The 20,409-nt window shown below is 42.3% G+C and overlaps 1 protein-coding gene across 1 annotated transcript in view; it reads left to right on the forward strand.

Moving 5' to 3' along the window:
* LOC308697126 (uncharacterized protein) overlaps positions 1-20,409 on the forward strand; it is an 874,503-nt gene that overhangs the window by 526,929 nt on the left and 327,165 nt on the right. Inside the window, exons 14-16 of the mRNA XM_081376239.1 lie at positions 1,782-1,955; positions 4,022-4,195; positions 4,812-4,985. Coding sequence (XP_081232365.1) covers positions 1,782-1,955; positions 4,022-4,195; positions 4,812-4,985 — 522 coding nt within the window. The remainder of the gene's footprint in view (positions 1-1,781; positions 1,956-4,021; positions 4,196-4,811; positions 4,986-20,409) is intronic.

Genomic DNA, 20,409 nt, shown 5'->3' on the forward strand with positions numbered 1-20,409 from the left:
ACACACACTTCCTGATCATTCAGACCAACATTAAACATGAGAAGGACTATGAGAAGAGAGTGAAAGATGAAGACATGATTCTCAAACTGGGGAAACTGGCTTTCCAGCAGCTTGTGAAAGGCAACCTGATCTTCTATGAGGAAGACCTGAGAGAGTGTGGCATTGATGTGACAGAAGCATCAGTGTACTCAGGATTGTGCACTCAGATCTTCAGAGAGGAGTTGGGCTTGTATCAGGGGAAAGTCTTCTGCTTTGTTCATCTGAGCATTCAGGAACATCTAGCAGCTCTATATGCACACATTCACTTTACAAACGAGAACAGAGATGTGTTTAAAAAAAACAAACAAAGTTTCTTTACTAAAATCTTAAACCAGAAGAAATATCACTCATTATCTGAGCTGCATCAGAGAGCTGTGGATGAGGCTTTACAGAGTAAGAATGGACATCTGGACCTTTTCCTGCGTTTCCTTCTGGGTCTCTCATTGGAATCCAATCAGACTCTCTTACGAGAACTACTGACACAGACTGGAAGCTGCTCCTACAACAAAGAGGGAACAATTCAGTACATAAAACAGAAGATCGGGGAGAATCGCTCTCCAGAGAGATCCATCAATCTGTTCCACTGTCTGAATGAACTGGGTGATAATTCTCTGATGCAGGAGATCCAAGATTATCTGAAATCTGGAGAAATAGGAGGAACCAAACTCTCCTCTTCACAGTGGTCAGCTCTGGTTTATGTGTTGCTGACATCAGAGCAGAAGATGGATGTTTTTGATCTAAAACAGTTTATTGGAGCCAATAATACAGCAGATGAAGTTCTTCAGAAGCTGCTGCCTGTGGTTAAAGAATCCAGATCAGTTCAGTAAGTCACTCTGACACCAATCACTACACTGATAAAACATGATCATATTTATGATTTTTAGCATGTGCTTTCTAACCAAAGCAATACTGTAATAGGAAAAATTCAAATATATCTTAAGTAACCCTTTACAATAACAGTACATGAATAATCATATCCTAATACCTGAATCAATAGTTAATTCAACATGAACTCATGATTAGCGAAGATATGAACTAATCATGAACCAATGTAGAGCTATCCTTAACTACGACTAGACCTAAACTAAATCAACCAGGCTCCATAAGAATAAATAACTACTCTGAATTTGAATCAAACATGATTTAATATTCTCAACGTCGTCTGTTTCTCTTCTGTGGTGAATAATGAATGATATACAAAAAAGAAATATACCAAAAAAAGTTTACCATCAAGTAACTGAAAAGGATGTATAATCTTCAGTTGATTATTTCCAAAGCTTCTGAGGTCATTTTACTTTTGATAGTGTTTTATGGTACGTATTTCTAGAACCTTTAAACTTATTTTGATTACTCTCAGGTTAGGTAAAGTACGTCAAATCTGTCCTAAATCATAAGCATCTGAATTTTCATTCTCACAATCTATAGGTCAGAAGACTTCTTCATGATCTGTTCAGTTCAGTATTTTAGAAATCAAAGACTTTTGGCAGACGAGCTTCTTAGATTCAATTAAATATAGGTTTATTATTTACAGGTTAACTAGTTTACAAAAAGGCATACTTGTAACAGGACAATTGCATATTTTCCACAACAATAGTTATAAGCATGATTGGATGATGTGAAGAGATGACAACTGCTTTCATATACAAATCTGTTGAGGAGAAAGGAGAAATTCATATGTATCTTATCATTTATATCAGTGTTTCCTGAACTGAGAGACTGAAGAGTGTCATTGTTCTCTACAGGTTGAGGTATTGTGGTGTTACAGGTGAAGGTTGTGCTGCTCTGACTTCAGCTCTGAGATCAAACCCCTCACACCTGAGAATACTGGATCTGTCAGGGAATAAAGTAGGAGATTCTGGAGTCAAGCAGCTTTCTGTTCTACTGAAGGATCCTCACTGTAAACTGGAGAAACTGTGGTAAGATTTGATAAAATGTCCCAACATAATCCGCTATTTTAATGGTAAATAATGATTGCCATACAAAAAAAAAATCTACTGTGAAATTACTAATGGAAATGTTGATTTTATTTTCATTAGATTATTTCCAATGTGTCCGACATCATTTTACAATATTAATGATAGATTAAGCATGACTGGATGATGTAAAGATGTGACAGCCATGTTCATATACAGATATGTTGATGATTTTTGGGCATTTGCATAAAAAAATTATATTCGGTTACACTTTATTTTATGGTGTCATTGTTACAGTGTAATTATATATTTAAGTACTGAGTAATATTAAGCAACTACATGTACTTAGTATAGGATAAGGGTAGGATTAGGATTTGGTTGAGGGTTAGTTGCATGTAATTATCATAGACTGTAAAAAATATGGACAAAGCGTCTGTGACGTCACCCATAGACTTTCTGAAGAACGGTTTTGAAGCTGTTTATGGGGGGTATGGGCGGCGCCATCTTAGAAAATCTTGGGAAATCCTAACCCCGCCCACCTTCTGGCGCAGCGCGTGTCACCCAGCTCGCTCTGCTACTTCGGTTATCTCTGTATATTTTAGACAACGAAATATGTTATAAAACACCATACTAACTCTTTTCGTTTTCATTTAAAGAAATCTTAAACATTATAGCCACACAAATGCGGTTCAGGCAACGTGTATTGATTATATTCACTGCACATAACGTTTGCCTATTTATAAAAAAACAAAATATAAAACACAAACCTGCCTCTTTTCATTTTAAATATAATATAAAAATATTAAACATTTTAATATGGTCCAGGCAATATGTGCATTTGTACTAAACAACAGATTTTGCAGTAAACAACATTATAGATCATCTTCGTTGTATTAAAATTGAAATGACAAAACTCAACCCAGTCTCTTTTTGTCAAATTTCAGTTTTATCAATATTATTAGCCATTATAAAAGTATAAGTAAAAGGTATAAGAAGCTATACAAATAAAGCAAACATTTCAGTCAAACATACAAAGTCAGCGCTCTAGTCTAACCATACAACGGTAAAGTTAAATAGCTTATAAAGTTATGAAACTTCCCCTCAGCCAAAACGATTGGCCAGGGAGCAAATTATAGATTCACGAGACCAAAAATCGCCCGTTAGATATACACAAGACGAATTATATCTCATGTTTAACCACTACAGAGACGCCAGGGTCAGCTGCGAACGACTAGCCGAGGAAAGGCTGTTCCCGGCGGGGTACATGAGCGCTGAGCGCCCGGTCATCGCTGGATCTCACAACTGGATAAAATTTTCATAAATCTTTAAATAAACCACAGATTTGAGCTTTAAACAACTACATTCTCGCCTGAAAAACTCTTAAAACTACATTTCATGATACAGAAACAGTAGTATTATATTTCAACTGTGTTAAAAAATGGCGCTTCTTATGTTGTCATTCTCCTTGGCGCAGCCTAAGCTGTCAATCAAGCTGTCAATCAAAGTTAACCACGCCCTTATTGTCATACATTTTATATCTAAATACGATCTAAACTAACGAGTTAGAAAAAATTCACCCCCCTCACAGTTGTCAGGTACTCGGAACCTATCGAAAAATACAATAAAAGTCCATGGGACCAACCTGTAAAAACATGAATTTATGCTGTGAAAACGGACATTTTAACATGGGGTCTATGGAGATTTGCTCCCTTTTAGGACCTGCCCCTAGCGGATTTTCGATGTATTGCAGTTTTTCGCACTTCCGGGTAGGCTTCATTTTTCAGATGAGAATGTTGCCCCTTGGTAATTATGCATAATTTACTGTTATTACTATGGTAAGTTTATGTAACATATGTAACAAGAATACTGTTAAATAAAGTGTTATCGAATATTCTTGCAATTTTTATCAAATGGAGACTAACCCGCTCAAGCAGTTTGTAGAAGCGGGTCTGAACCTTAGACTGGACCTGTTAATGGTGCCGTGGATTAAGTGTCTGATTGTGAAGTTCTGCTTATCTGAGCTGTAGATCCTGAACTGAGAGACTGAAGAGTGTCATTGTTCTCTACAGGTTGAGATGTTGTGGTGTTACAGATGAAGGTTGTGCTGCTCTGACTTCAGCTCTGAGATCAAACCCCTCATACCTGAGAGAACTGGATCTGTCATGGAATAAAGTAGGAGATTCAGGAGTCAAGCAGCTTTCTGATCTACTGCAGGATCCTCACTGTAAACTGGAGATACTGTGGTAAGATTGTATAAAAGTCTCAATGTTTTCTGTTTCTCTCCTGTGGTGAATAATGAATGATATACAAAAATAATATATACAAAAAAAAGTTTACCATCAAGTAACTGAAAAGGATGTTTAATCTTCATTAGATTATTTCCAAAGCTTCTGAGGTCATTTTACTTTTGATAGTTTTTGATAGTGTTTTATGGTGCGCATTTCTAGACACTTTTATCCTTATGTTGATTATTCTCAGGTTAGGGAAAGTACGTCAAATCTGTCCTAAATCATAAACATCTGAATTTTCATACAATCTATAGGTCAGAAGACTTCTTCATGATCTGTTCAGTTCAGTTTGTTAGAAATCAAAGACTTTTGGCAGACGAGCTTCTTAGTTTCAATTAAATGTAGGTTTATTATTTACAGGTTAACTAGTTTACAAAAAGGCATACTTGTAACAGGACAATTGCATATTTTCCATAACAATAGTTATAAGCATGATTGGATGATGTGAAGAGGTGACAACTGCTTTCATATACAAATCTGTTGAGGAGAAAGGAGAAATTCATATACATCTTATTATTTATATCATTGTTTCCTGAACTGAGAGACTGAAGAGTGTCATTGTTATCTACAGGTTGAGATGTTGTGGTGTTACAGATGAAGGTTGTGCTGCTCTGACTTCAGCTCTGAGATCAAACCCCTCACACCTGAGAGAACTGAGTCTGACAGGGAATAAAGTAGGAGATTCTGGAGTCAAGCAGCTTTCTGATCTACTGCAGGATCCTCACTGTAAACTGGAGATACTGTGGTAAGATTGTATAAAATGTTGCAACATAGTCCTCTATTTTAATGGTAAATAATGAGTGCCATACGAAAAAAATCTACTGTGAAATTACTAATGGAAATGTTGATTTTATTTTCATTAGATTTTTTCCAGTGTGTCCGACATCATTTTACAATATTAATGATAGATTAAGCATGACTGGATGATGTAAAGATGTGTCAACCGTGTTCATATACAGATATGTTGATGATTTTGGGGTATTTGCATAACAAAATAATATCCGGTTACACTTTATTTTATGGTGTCATTGTTACAATGTAATTATACAACATATTTAAGTACTGAGTAATATTAAGCAACTACATGTACTTACTATATGGTAAGGGTAGGATTAGGATTTGGTTGAGGGTTAGTTGCATGTAATTATGCATAATTTACTGTTATTACTATGGTAAGTTCATGTAACATATGTAACAAGGACACTGTTAAATAAAGTGTTTTCGAATATTCTTGCAATTTTTATCAAATGGAGACTAACCCGCTCAAGCAGTTTGAAGAAGCGGGTCTGAACCTTAGACTGGACCTGTTAATGGTGCCGTGGTCTCTGATTGTGAAGTTCCTGCTTATTTGAGCTGTAGATCCTGAACTGAGAGACTGAAGAGTGTCATTGTTCTCTACAGGTTGATTGGTTGTGGTGTTACAGATGAAGGTTGTGCTGCTCTGACTTCAGCTCTGAGATCTAACCCCTCACACCTGAGAGAACTGGATCTGTCAGGGAATAAAGTAGGAGATTCTGGAGTCAAGCAGCTTTCTGATCTGAAGGATGATCCACATTATAAACTGGAGAAGTTTCTGTGAGTAGTGATGATTAAAACTGTTCATATTTTAATTGAAAGTTAATTTAGTTTCTTCTTAGTTTACTTTCCTTGTGATGGCAAATTACTCACTAAAAACATGTTTAATAAAAGTTTAATTCATTTATTTTTTCATTATAGTTTATAGCAACAATCAAATATCTTCAAGTTTCTTTTTATTTCAAACAAGTCAAAATTTTGCTTTTGTCATTATCAATGTTAATTGCAATAAAAGATAATGGTAAATATATTGATCACTAGATTCTTTATCATAAATAAAACTGACCCAATGACACAGAAAGAGGACTATAGATAAGCTTTAACAATTGTGTATCTCAGTATTATATTATAATCTCTCAATTAATCATCTAAGTAGTTTCTTTTAGTTGTTCTAAAGTGGATAATGCAATAATGTTGCACACATTTGACTGTCAGTGTTTTACTTACAGGTTCTAGATGTTAGTCTGAGCTTCTCTGGATCAGCTGATGGAGAATAAAGAGACACCACAGACACAATCACATTCAACAGAATCAACAGACACAAACCCACAGTGATCATCACACACACATGTGTTTGTGTAACTTTACAGAATGATCCAATCCTTCATCCAAAGTCAAACAAGGAAACCTTCAACCAGATGAACTGGATTAATATCCTGAATGTTCAGATCCAATCTGACCTCTGACCTGTAATGCCTGAATCATAATCATACACTGTTCGCTCGTTGGTCAGAGGAGAACTGAGCGACTGAGTCTGGTTTCTGCCAAGGTTTTCTTCTCCATTCTGTCACTGATGGAGTTTGAGTTCCTGCCACTGTCGCCTGTGGCTTGCTTAGTTGGAGACACTTAATATTCAACAATATTATTGATCTGATCTGACACCATTATATGAGAACTGAACTGAGCTGGACGATGACATCACGGTTTTCTCCAGAGCGGCTGTATAGATAAATTAACCAAATTTACTAAAACAACAGAAATGAGCCAACACTGAACTTACTTAAGCTGGACTATGACACTGTTTTCTTCTAGATCTGTTGTACAGCAGGAACAAACTTATACCAAACGATCCAACCTAGGTAAAGAGCAAGCAGCTAAACACGTTGGAAGCACTTTTGTCAAACTCCACAAGCTAGCCACCACTCCGACCATATTAACTGTATAAATAAATCATGACTCCGACGATATCACAGATCGATAATAATGCATTTACTAGCAGCTAACTAAACCGCAGCAGGTCAGTAAACAGAATCCAATGTCCCTCTCTACTCACCCTGAAGCTAGCTGATGTTCATCGTGTCAGGAAACATTGGTGATAAAGGGAGTTCAACTCGCAGAACTAACGTTAGCAGCTAGGTCCATAGTAAGAGGTATCTGTGGAGTAACCGGCCGTGCAGCATTTTGATTTTAACATTTTGCGTGCAGCTAACTTAACAAGCCATCCCATTGGATGAATTCGTCCAATCACATTTGCCATTTATCTGCCTCTATTTTCTAAAACGCACAGCACCTCAACCATGTTTTAGTATTTTTCTCTAAATGCACACGACATATATACGCAGTCTCTATTTACTAAAATGCTTAATGTGCTTGTATACAATAAATGACAGACTACAGCCCTCCAACCTCCCACCACATTTCCCTCTTATAACACCATGAACCACTATTGCTCCATTAATAATTGACTATGTACATTGCAGATACAATCTGTATCATACCTGCATTACTTTTATTTTGTGTAATTTACAACGTTACGGCGTTGCATGCTCGTAGTTTCTTTTGCACTTGATCAGTGAGGCGATACAGCGCGCGCCGCTGCATTTGCGCGTGCAATTGAAGAGTGCGCTACGAGAACAGGATGACGGCTGACAGGACAAGAAAGTCAGTTTTTCTAAGGTGAAAGACTTTATTTCAGCGTACACTTACACTGCCTGGTAGTTCCTATTGTGCTGGGTTTTCTGAAGTAGTCATGATACGCCTCTCATAACATGCTCTAAACATGCACGCAGAGTGGAAAAGGAGGAGCGGGGGCGCGGGGAGCAAGGATCACAAATTTGAACTATATCGATATATGCGATATGGTCTAATTCCATATCGCATTTCAAAAATAAATGTTCCAGGTTGACCTCTCTCCAACAGATCGATTCTGGTGCAGTGTCCATGCTCCGGCAGCGCCCCCGCACCCACACCAGTCACTTCCCCCCAAACGATCCTGTACTGTAGGTGTAGCATGAAACTGATTGTCCTCCTTGTGGTGGTAGTCAGGTACTACTGGCCTGTCCCTCACAGGCTCAAACGCGTAACCAAAATGATTCATTTTCGTGTGTATAGGACCTGCAGCTGCAGCTGCCTATATACCTTCGCAGGTCTTACCATGCCAGTCATGTCATCAGAATTGCCAGCGTTCTTATACTAACAAACGCAATTTTTGTGTTTCTTTTAAAAAAAGCTAAATTGATTTTTTTTTTTTTTGTAATTTACATTTAATTGTCATAAACAACACATTATCAATATTTATTCTTTCAGTTCAGTTCATCTTTAAGCTGGACTATGGTATTATTTAGGGCCCGAGCACCGATGGTGTGAGGACTCTCTTGGAATTGCTCTGTTTATTATTATTTCTTCTAGATCTGCTGTACGAAAACCCTAATAAGTTGATTGAACTCAATTGATTTGAGTAAACTCGTTCCCTCAATTTAATTGAGTAATGGGGTCTCCCAAAACGTGCATATTTAAGTTTACTTAACTTGGTGCTTATGTAGACTTGACTTAAATTGTTTAGTTCACCAAACTTGTAATAAAGTTCACTTAACTTAGTGTTAATTTCAAGTGTGTATATTGTGTGTATATTTAAGTAAACTCAACATGAAAATTTAACTGAAATTAGAATTTAATTCTAAATTTTAAAGTTATTATTTTTGACTGTAAGCTTTGTGCACACTGCACTTACATAAAACAATGAACAACATATTGATCCTTTGAGTCTTTATTGACCAAAATGTCAAATGGAAATGAGTCACACCCTGTACATAACTCTAAAGGTGGCAACAATGTCCAACATTAAATAGTAAACTACATCATTTGTACAACTCTGATCACTTAAACATTACACTTAAGTCTCACATTTGTGTTAATGTACTGAACATGTAAACGTAATGTATACATTCTTTTTACATTTACATTCATTTGTAGAACATTCTCACAGTGGTGTTTAAGTCTCACAGTGACACTTTTTTAAACAAAAAGCTGGTTTGCCAGAGACTGCAATTTAGTCTTGAGAGAATTCTGTCCCATTGACATTAGCACACGCTGGATGAAATCAAATGTGTTGGCAAGTGATTTTGGGTAATTCAGGTCTAGTGAGTAGATCAGACCGAAGAGGAGACACATAGCCTGTGGGAGGTCCTGCATTTTTTCCATCACCACTTGACCCTCAAGTATTATTCCAATCGTAGAAGTTAAATGCAAGGAATTGTGGGGCTGGAGTTCAGTGTCCTCAAATAAGATGCCCCTTGGCACATCAAGGATGGAGTTGCGATGATCAGACACCTAATGAAAAAACAGGCATAAATAGAGTATCGCGATCAGGAATCAAATGTTTATCAATGCATGTTTATCAGAACATGCACTAGATTTATTAAAAACACAAATCACTAACACTAATCCCAAATTATATGGACAAGTATGCATTTGACTTTATAAAAATGTACATGTTTCCAGCAAAGACAATACTTTTTTTAAAGTATGCAGTATAAATGACGTTTATTAATTTGAAGACTTGGCCACATTTGTATTTTAAAGGAATAGTTCACCCAAACATGAAAATGCACTCACTCTCAGACCATTCAATATATAGAGGATTTTTTAATTTTTTTCCGTCTGAAAAGATTTGGAGAACTGTAGCATCATATCACTTGCTCACAAATTGATCCTCTGTAGCGAACAGGTGTTGTAAGTAAGAGTCCAAAGAGCCAACATGTGGATTAATTGTGGATTATTGTGATGTTTTTATCAGCTGTTTGAACGAGTTTGAGCACCTGTTCACTATAGAGGATCAATTTGTGAGCAAGTGATGTAATGCTAAAGTTCTCCAAATCTTTTCAGATGAAGAAACAAACTCATCTTCATCTTGAATAGTCTGAAGGTGAGAACATTTCCTGCAAATTTCCATTTTTGGGTAAACTATTGCTTTAAAATCAACATGATTTTCAAATGCTTGACAAATGCTTAGACTAATGGGAGCACAGGTGGTTATTTTAATGTAAACAGGTTAAGAACAGATGCACTTACTAAACATGACTTGAAGAAAGAGGAGTCATCATCTCCAAGCATGATAGGTAATCCTCGAATCGGACCTCCGTTGGCTGGGCTGACTTTAGAGGAAAACACGAAATTCCATTAATGCCAGAACAACTAACAACTAATCAATATTTGAAGCACTTTTATGAGAATATACGATTAAATGCTGACAAAATGAAATGCTTTTAAAGGGATTGTTCCCCCAAAATGAAAATTCTGTCATCATTTAGTCACCCTCAAGTTATTCCAAACATGTATAAATTTAATAAAATCTGCTTCAGTGCAGGGCTCAGAAAATTCACAATGCTGACAAGTAAATGTAAGTGGTGCTATTTCACGTCCCAAGTGTGTTTTTGCATGAATTTTTGACAGATGAACTTTTAAACTACTTATGGAGTTGAATGTACAAAGACAGTCATTGTGTAGGCATGGAAAAAGTAGTTTTTGTATGACCACCATGTTTTAAATGATAATGTTTGAGAAGTTCCCCTCTTTTTGCAGAGTTAAAAATGCAACACTTACATTTCCACATGTTCTTGTCTCATATCACCTGTAACAAAACAACAGTTGAAAATATTAAGTTTTACAAATCAAACAAAGAAAATTACATTATAATTAAAATGGTAATCTTACAGTGTTACTCAAAATACACCTAAACCAGCAAATAAAGGTCTCTGATTAAAAAAAAAGAGGCAATCATCCTGGAAGGTGGCCTAGATCAGATGATATGACTTTTTACAAGTCAAAATATCAAATAAGTAGATTTCTCAATCAATCAGAAATGTATCATGAAAATATTGTCAATTACTGGTAAAACTGACAAAGTTTGCCCGGGAAAAATAACCCACATGGTCTAAGCAGTAGCTGACATGTTCTTTCTTGCACAGAAAAAAAAGATAATCAAATATGTATCTCACAGGTAAAATAAGAAATAAGCTGTTGACATTTCAATAATCATACCATCACAAAATCATGAAGAAAATATCGTTAATTAATGTCGAGGTTGTCAAAGTTTGACCAGAAAAAAAACATCAGTTAAACAATTAGTGGCTAACGTTATGTTGGAAAGGTTTGACCAGGAAATATTGTAATTAACGTTATGGCTGCGTTCTCTTTTATTATAGAACCGTGCAAGGATTTAAATAAACATATTTCAGTTTTAAAAAGTCACACAAAATAACTTTATATCTTAATAATTGTACTTACCGAGAATGGTACACAAAGAAAAACTCCCGTGGCCGTGACGTCTTGAAATTTGCACTGGTTTCAGCAACAACAGACATGCGAAAATCACCAATCAGTGCATTAGTTCTCTTGTTGCCAGGCAGAACTGCTTGCGTGGCCAATCGCATCAAAGGAAGACCAGAGAGCCATTTTAATTAAACCGATTTGAAATGAATTTGATTTAACGTTAAACATAATGTGTCCTCACTGTATTTCTGTTATTGTGTATATTTTTTAATGAGACTTGGGAGGTGGCTGTGTGGAACTCTTTCATGCATTTTGGCACGTGGCATATATCATGTGCCTGCCCTGTTTATACAAATGTATGAGCTTGTATTAAAAAGGCTACTGAAAACTGTGCAACCCCCAGTATTACAAAAACACTTGTATATGGGTATAAAGTATCAGGTTTTTTTTATTTTATTTTATTTTTTTGTTTGTTTTTATAAAAATCAGTTTATTTCCATTACGATCAATAATTGTAATATAATGAAAGCCATTTGTTTTCTGGTAAAATAAGAATGACACCTTGCACTTGAAGAAAGCATGTATGAATTTATTATCATTTCACAGTCAAGAAATTTTTTGTGAAAATGACCTTTTGTAAGGATTAATCATGATTTTGAGCTCACAGCATTTGAAATCTTAAGTTTATGTATTTTGAAGGTAAATAAGTTATTTGAACTTATTTTTTTGAGTGACAGGCCCAAAATGCTAAATTTAAAGTAATGTTTAGTCAAGTACACTTGATTGTTTAAGTAAAGACAACATTAGGGTTTACAGTGCAGGAACACACTTTGTTGCATTATTTTCCTGTTATCACTGTAAAGCTGCTTTGAAAACATCTGTATTGTAAAAAGCGCTGTATAAATAAAGGTGACTTGACTTTTGTTTCTACAGAAGTGACATTTATACCTCAAACGCACTACTACAAACATCTCCAAATATAATATTTATTTATTGATTTAATATGAGTAATTCAGCCCACCAAACATATTCATATGCCTTTGATTATAGTAACATTCCCAATTAAATCATCTATTGTCTTTTATTTCTTTTTTTATTTAAAAGCAACACTGAAAAAAATGATAGTTGAATTTACTACATTTTTTTATGGTAAGTGGTTCCACACAATTGATTTTAGCTACATTTAAACAAAGGCATTAAGTTGAACTTATTAAATTTCAGTTCAACTTAATGCATTTGTTTAAATATAGCTAAAATCGATTGTGTGGAGCCACTTACCAAAATCATTTTTTTCAGTGAATGATGCATCACCACTTTTAAATGTAAAATGAAAAATTTAAAATTTGAATTCATAATCTATGAACACCTTTCAGTAATAAAATGGTTAATCATGTTTTCATTTAGAATTGCATAATATACATTCATATATATATATACATAATATACATTCCAAATGTTATCTTTAATCTATAGCCAACTCCACATTAAATCTTCTATATGAATGATTAACTGTATTCTATTATAAGTCGATTCAGCAGTCAGAGATGAAACTCAGAGTCCAGCTGTGTCCACGAAGAGTGACCGTTCTGGACAAACCAGTGAAATCAGCTGATCTGAGGTACATCGATAAGACATTTTTATTAGCATTTACAGTAACCGGCACCAGCAATTTATAACACAGAGGCAAGTCTGGAGAAGGAAGGGTTGCCACCTTTAGTGAGACAAAATAAGGGACACACACACATGATTTTTTATAATAATAATAATAATAAAATATATTATGCAACTGATTATTTCAACATGACAGCTCAACAATAAACCATGAGAAAATGTCACAGGTCGGGGTGGGCCAAGCCAGACTGCACCCACCCCTGGAGACCGGGTACCACCTCGAGGAGCGTGTCAAGGACCAGACGGACAAGAGAATAAAGGAGTAACAGTTTCTTTATTAAGTTAAAAGCAAATAATTTGAAAAGTCCTAATTAAAATCTTCCTTCTGGTCGCCAGTAGCAATTCGATGGCCCGTTGGGCCGTAGAGGGAAGAACGTTCGTGGCAGCCCTGCAGCTCGTTGAAGAGGGATCAGAGGGAACTCACACCGTCCAGGTAGGTCAATGGGTAAGTACTCTTTACAGGACCCTCGAGGAAGTCGTGGTTATACGGACCCCATTCGGACTGGAACCAGGAGAGGAAGCAGGTGAGTATATCCCGGCAGGTGTCCTCTGGGCCAAGCCAAGTGGAACGGGGGCCTTGAGCCGGGACGGGAGAGAACCTTGGACAACCGGACGACACTTCGATCGAGGTACGTGCCGCAGTTATTCTCTTTCTTCTCAACAGCGGCAGCAGCTTGCAACGCGGGCATGGAGGGCCACCAGGCAAGAGGACACTTTAAGTGAGACGCTCCCTCTCGGCTGTGCACTGCAACAATACAACAGGGTTCAACGGTCAACAGTATGCGAACGCTCGACAGTGATACTTCTCTCTTTCTGAACAGGGCGGAGGCTTTCAATGGGGCATGTGGAGACCACCAGGTGGAGAGGGCACTTTGAGCGAGACACTCCACTTCGACAGTGCGCTGTAACCAGGTAACAGGGTTTAACTATTCAACAGCATACGAACATTCAGTTGAAGTACCTTCTCTCGTTCTAAACAGGGCAGGAGCTTTCGTTGGGGCGTGTGAAGACCACCAGACGGAGAGGACCCTTCGAGCCAGACACTCCACTTCGGCTGTGCGCTGTAACCAGGTAGCAAGGTTTAACTATTCAACAGCATATGGAACATTCCGTTAAAGTACCTTCTCTCTTTCTGAACAGGGCAGTAGCTTTCGATGGGGCGTGTAAAGACCACCAGACGGGGAAAACACTTCAGCAGTACACTGGATCAATGTAACAGAGTTTGACTGTTCAACGGTATATGAAATATTCAGCCGAAATACCTTCTCTCTTTCTGAACAGGGCAACGGCTTTCGATAGGAGCGTGTGGAGACCACCAGGCGGGGAGGATGCTTTAAGCGAAACACTTCACTTCAGCTGTACACTGTAACAATGCAGCAGAATTTAACCATTCAACAGTAGATGAAACATTCAGCTGCAATACCTTCTCTTGTTCTGGACAGGGCAGCGGCTTTCAATAGGAGCATGTGGAGACCACCAGGCGGGGAGGATGCTTTAAGCGAGACACTCCACTTCGGCTGTACACTGTAACAATGTAGCAGGGTTTAACAGTTCAACAGCATATCAAACATTCAGCATTAACAGAGCCGGGCTATCTCCAAATGGTAAGTTGGGCGCTTGATATATCAAAACCTGCCTTGGAGACGGCGAGTGAAAGACTGCAAGGAGAGAGTGCACAGCAGACTACTATTACTTCTCCACACGATGAACTTCACTCCATAACACAAACCGTGTGAATCGTCACTTCAGGCACTGCATTCCACTCGCACACCGTGCATTCGGGCCAGCACTCACCCACTGGTCTTTCTCCCACCAGATCGACTCTAGTCTCTCGCAAGGGCTCAACTTCTCTCCAGAGACAGCAGAAAACGGGTGCAGCGATCGTCACATTCAGCGAGGAGCGGACAAAACTTAGAGACAGATCAACAATTCACTCTGTGTACTAGTTCACTCGTGCCACACACTTTCCAAACTCTCAACACCACTTCAGTGTTAGTGCATATAAACGACGAATCCGATACTCATCACTTTACGTCTTCCCCACTGCTGACGATATTCCTTGGGTTTTCGTTGATAAATACTTCACTCTCTTCTTTCCACTTCTCAGCTTCAATCTTCGCCCGCTTCACAGCCCAGCCTCAAATACAAAACAACCCGCCGACAGACACAGTATCTCACGGGAGGAGAACCACACCGACAGTCTGTTTCCTCTCTCTTTTTAAAGCCCCATCTGAATCTGTGTTCCTCTCACAACGCTCTCTGTAATTACTCCACACCTGCTGTCAATCAGGCAATTGGCCTTGCTGCCATAGCAACAGATTCACGGTGCAATGAGACAGGTGTCCACAGGAGGTCTCCAAATAACACTGCATTCACAAGGGCTTTAATCTCTTTTCTAATTGTTATTTGTCACACCGTGACATACCCCCCTGCCAAACCGTTCTAGTCCCTAGAACGGGATCCGGACACCCAATCTCCATACCTGGCTGGGGGTTGTCCCCGGTTCTCCCGTTGGGACCGTCTCGGCGGGGAATTAGGTTCCTCGGGCCTTGGCCCTATCCCCAGTCTCCGGGGGACCACAGCCCACCCCACCACGGGAGGCATCCACACTGGTTCAGTCGGAGGTCTCTCGACAGCTGGTTTGGGATAATTTGGACAAGGGCGCATCAGGTTTCGGTGGAGCACCCGCTCTGGACCTGCTCTCCCTTCGGGACGGATGGCATACACAGGCTGATCAAGATGCGGCTGTCGTTGGATCACATATGGCTGGGGCTCCCACCGATCACTGAGCTTACCCTTTCCTTGTCGGCGGTTATCTCGAACTAGAACTCTCTCGCCAGGCAGTAGCGGTGCACTTCGAGACGTACGGTCATACAACCTCTTGTTCTTAGCTGTGGCTTGGTGATTTCGGTCCGAGACCCGTTCATAGGCCAGTTGAAGACGTTGATGGTGTCTAGCCACCCACCCCGTTACGCTGCCTCCCTCTTCAGCTGCCGCAGTCCCCAGCAATAAGTCCACTGGTAGCCTCACATGCCTTCCGAACATCAGGTAAGTTGGTGCGTAGCCGGTCGTGCTGTGAATACTGTTATTATATGCCTGTACCATCGCCGGGAGGTTGTCAACCCAATGTCCCTGTTGGTCACCTTCCAAGGTCCCCAGGAGACCAATCAATGTCTGGTTAAACCTCTCACACCCTCCGTTCCCTTGAGGATGATAGGGCGTCGTATGGGTCTTCCTACATCCATACAATTGACACAACTCATGTACTACCCTGGATTCAAAATTTGGTCCTTGGTCCGAATGGAACACTTCAGGACACCCGAAGGGCTGGATGACGTACTTCCACAGGGCATTAGCGGTGGTGATGGTGGTCTGGTCCAGAGTTGGGATGGCCCAGGCATATTTAGTGAACAAATCTGTGATCACTAAGATGTTTTGAATACGATCGACCGGCCTACCCAACGTCAGATAGTCCATAGCGATGATATGCATCGGTGCTTTGGCTCGAATGGGGACCATGGGAGCTCGAGGCTCTTTCCTGGCTTTAAACAGGGTGCAGCGCGGGCAGCCCCGCAGGTAGGCCCTCGTAGTCCCCTCCATCCCAGGCCAGTAGAAGTGGCGTCGCAAGAGTGCCGTCGTCCTCTCCTGCCCTTGATGACCAAGCCTGGTGTGGTAAGCCTCCAGCAGAGCGTGACACCTCCCCTCGGGAACCACTACCTGACAAACCGGGTCACCCGAGTGTGAGTCCTGGAGGGACCGACAAATCACCCCCTCCTTCAGATGGAGCCTCTCCTTCTGGCCCAGCAGGCCTCTCACAATTCGGGTTTGAGCCCGGCGTTCCGCACCCTCCGGCCAATTGTCCTGCTCTAGCCAGACCCGGACCACTGACAGGTTCTCATCCTCGCCCTGCCACATCCTCCAGCGCTGTGGATCCCATCCCCAACTTGCAGGCGGCTCCTCCGGTGGTTGCCCCGGTGCCTCCACAATGCCCACCATCATTCCTTCGTCGCGGTCTGCCTCCAGCATGGATCTCGGATCCTCCGACCCTCCTTCAGGCCACCTAGACAGCACGTCAGCGTTGGTATGTTCCCTTCCTGGCCGGTACTGAAGCTGATAATCATAGTTGGCCAATTGCGCCACCCACCTCTGTTCTACCGCCCCCAGCTTGGCGGTTTGCAGGTGTACCAGCGGATTGTTATCGGTCACCACGGTTACCTTTGCTCCCCATAGGTAGTCCTTGAACTTCTCACTGAGCGCCCACTTCATGGCCAGTAACTCGAGCTTAAAGGAACTATAGTTGGCATCGTTTCTCTCCGCGGGGTGTAGACTCCGACTAGCATAAGCGATAACTCTCTCCTCCCCCTGTTGTTTCTGGGCTAAGACAGCCCCCAAGCCCAGATGGCTAGCGTCCGTGTAAAGAATGAAGGGCTGTGTGAAATCGGCGTATGCCAGAATGGGTGCTTGTAACAACTCTTGCTTGAGCCTCTGGAAGGCAATCTCGCATGCCGGATCCCACTGAATCGCTGGGGACCCTCGGCCCCTGGCATGTCCCGTTCCACCCAGCAACTGGTTCATGGGTTTGGCGATCTTAGAGAAATCTTTAATGAATCTCCTGTAGTACCCCACGAAGCCGAGGAAGGATCGAACCTGGCGCACGGTCTTTGGGGCCGCCCACCCCTGTACGGCCGACACCTTCTCTGGGTCCACAGCGATTCCTGCAGCGCTCACGATATGGCCCAGGAACTTTACCTCTTTCCGGAAAATCTGGCATTTATCCGGTTGGAGTTTCAGCCCGTACTTTTCCAGGGAGCGGAACACCTGCTCAAGGTGCTGAAGATGAGACTCAAAATCGGGGGAATAGATAATCACGTCATCCAGGTACACCAGGGTGGTATCCATCAACTGGCTCCCTAAACAGCGCTGCATTAGTCGTTGGAACGTGGCAGGAGCGTTGCAGAGGCCGAACGGCATCCGGTCCCACTCATATAACCCAAAGGGGGTCGTGAAGGCCGTCTTCTCCCGGTCCCGCTCGTCCACCTGTACCTGCCAGTAGTCGTTCACCAAGTCTAGTGTGGAATACCAGGCCGCCCGTGTGAGGCTCGTAAGGGAATCCTCGACTCGAGGCAATGGGAAAGCATCCCGCTTCGTCACTAGATTCAACCTCCGATAATCCACACAGAATCTCCATGCACCTGTCTTCTTCCTCACCAGTACGATCGGGGCCGCCCAAGGGCTGCTGCTCTCGCGGATGATCCCTCTATCCAGCATCCCTCGCAAAAGAGCACGAACCTCAGAGTACAATGTGGGGGGCACCGGTCGGTAGCACTCTCTACTGGGTGTAGCCTCTCCAGTGGGAATTTGATGCTTAACGATGTTAGTACACCCATAGTCCTCATCATGGGTGGAGAACAACTGTGGCCATTTAGATAGGAAAGCCTTAAGCCGCCTTGTCTGATCCTCCTCCAGCCCTTCTCCCCGTAGGGACTCACCTCCAAGGTGGGCCGGCAGTCCTTCTCCAGCCTCTCTACTGTGCATCCACGTCTGCGCCAAAGCAACCGCCACTACGGTTGGGCCTACTTGGCTGAACTTGACTTCTCCTGGCTCTTGCACTTGCTGGGGTTTCACCGAGATAACTCGGGCTAGACACTGATGACGATACAGTTGGATCGGGAAAGGATTCGTGTTCCGGACTCTCACCCGGATTCGGCCTCCTTGGGCGGATGCCAGTCCTCTGGCCACCTCCACCTTAGGACCATCGTTGTGTGGTTCCACCAGCACCCACTCCTCCGGGTGGTAAAGTCTAGGGGGCACCCTGACCCAGATCATCGCCTCGCTTCGAGCCGGAATGGACAAAGCGTAGCGGCAAGCCACTCTCCCAGTGCTCTCCCGGTCCTCCTGCTGCTCAGCCAGGCAAACTCGGCGACAGTCCGCTCGAATACGCTCCCATTCTCTGCCCTCAGGTGTCACAATTGCTCGGGCAGGCCCACTCTGGAACAGCTCTTCCCAGCATTCGGAGATGACATTCATGCCCAGTAGGGCGCGATGAGACCCCAGACACGCGTCACGAACCACCACCACTCCCTTCCGGGGTACAACCATACCGTGGATTTCTAGGTCTGTCACTACATATCCCACATACGGGATGTCGAGCCCATTGGCCCCTCGCAGAGTTAACCAGGGGGCCTCAGTCGTCGGCCGGCCCTGGGTGCCGAATAGTTCCTGAACTAGGCTCTCCGCAAACAAAGTGACTTGCGACCCTGTGTCCAACAAACACTGTACCTTCTTGTTATTGACTCGAACCGTGATAACCGGACAGCAGCCCACCAGGCGTTCCTTAGACAGTCCAGGAGAAGAAGGGTCTGTAAAGGGGGTCCCGACCACTTGACCCACAGTGGCCGGAGACTCTAAAAACCCCCTTGCGAAGCGCGTCTGGAGGGGCACTGACGAATGTAATGTCCGGCTTCTCCACAACCGTTACAGATAGGACGCCCCTGTTCGTCCCACTGGAATCGGGGACCCATGGATCGGGTGAAATGACGCTCTGGGGGGCGACTCCCGTCAGAGTAGGCCCGCTCCCGCGGTGAAGGAAGTGAATGGAGGCGCTCTCGGCGGAGTTCTTCGATGACAGATTTGGACAGATCAGACATTTGTTCACGGATATCCCTTTTCAATTCTTCCCGGAGGGCATGCTTCCAATCGGAAGTGGCAGGGGCCGAAGGCCCACTAACAGCGTTCGCAGCCAGACAGCTGGGAGGATCCACACCTTCGGTGTGCTCACACTCAAGGGCTAGAGCTTCTCGCCGCAGTTCTTCGAACGTGAGGTCAGGATTCAGTCTCAGCTGCACCCGCAGACTCTGACGCACGGGGCCCTCCCGTAATCCTAACAGAAACTGATCTCGCAATAGGGTCTCCTCGTCGCCCAGGCCGTGGTCCTGTCTCCCCCTTAGCCTGGTAAACTGTTCCCTCAGTTGCAACGCGAATGGCCGAACAGTTTGTCGAGGCCCTTGCCTACAATTAAAGAATTGTGTTCTCAGGACAGCTACCGGGGTGGTGTCTCCATATTGTACCGTGAGGAAATCAAAGATGGCTCGGACTGTGGTGCGGGTTGCTTCCGGTGCTGCCTGTACTTCTCTTCTTGCTTCTCCCTCTAATGAATTTAACACAAACTGTACCTTCTGCAGGGCATTTAGCCCTTGGAGCCCTGCCAGGTATTCCACCTGGGCCTTCCATGCTGACAGGCTCAATTCCGACCACGGACCTCCGTACTTCTGGGCCCACGGGGCCCCCATAAAGAAAGGCATGACCGGCTGTCGGGCCACTGGCTCTTCTTCCTCTGCCATTTAGGTCCTTGATCGCTCCACTCGAGGCGGTAACCCTGCCGACTACGCCAAGTCCTGTCACAGGTCGGGGTGGGCCAAGCCAGACTGCACCCA

Source organism: Scardinius erythrophthalmus (genome assembly GCF_964197995.2).
Source record: "Scardinius erythrophthalmus genome assembly, chromosome: 10".
NCBI classification, from domain to species: Eukaryota; Metazoa; Chordata; class Actinopteri; order Cypriniformes; family Leuciscidae; genus Scardinius; species Scardinius erythrophthalmus.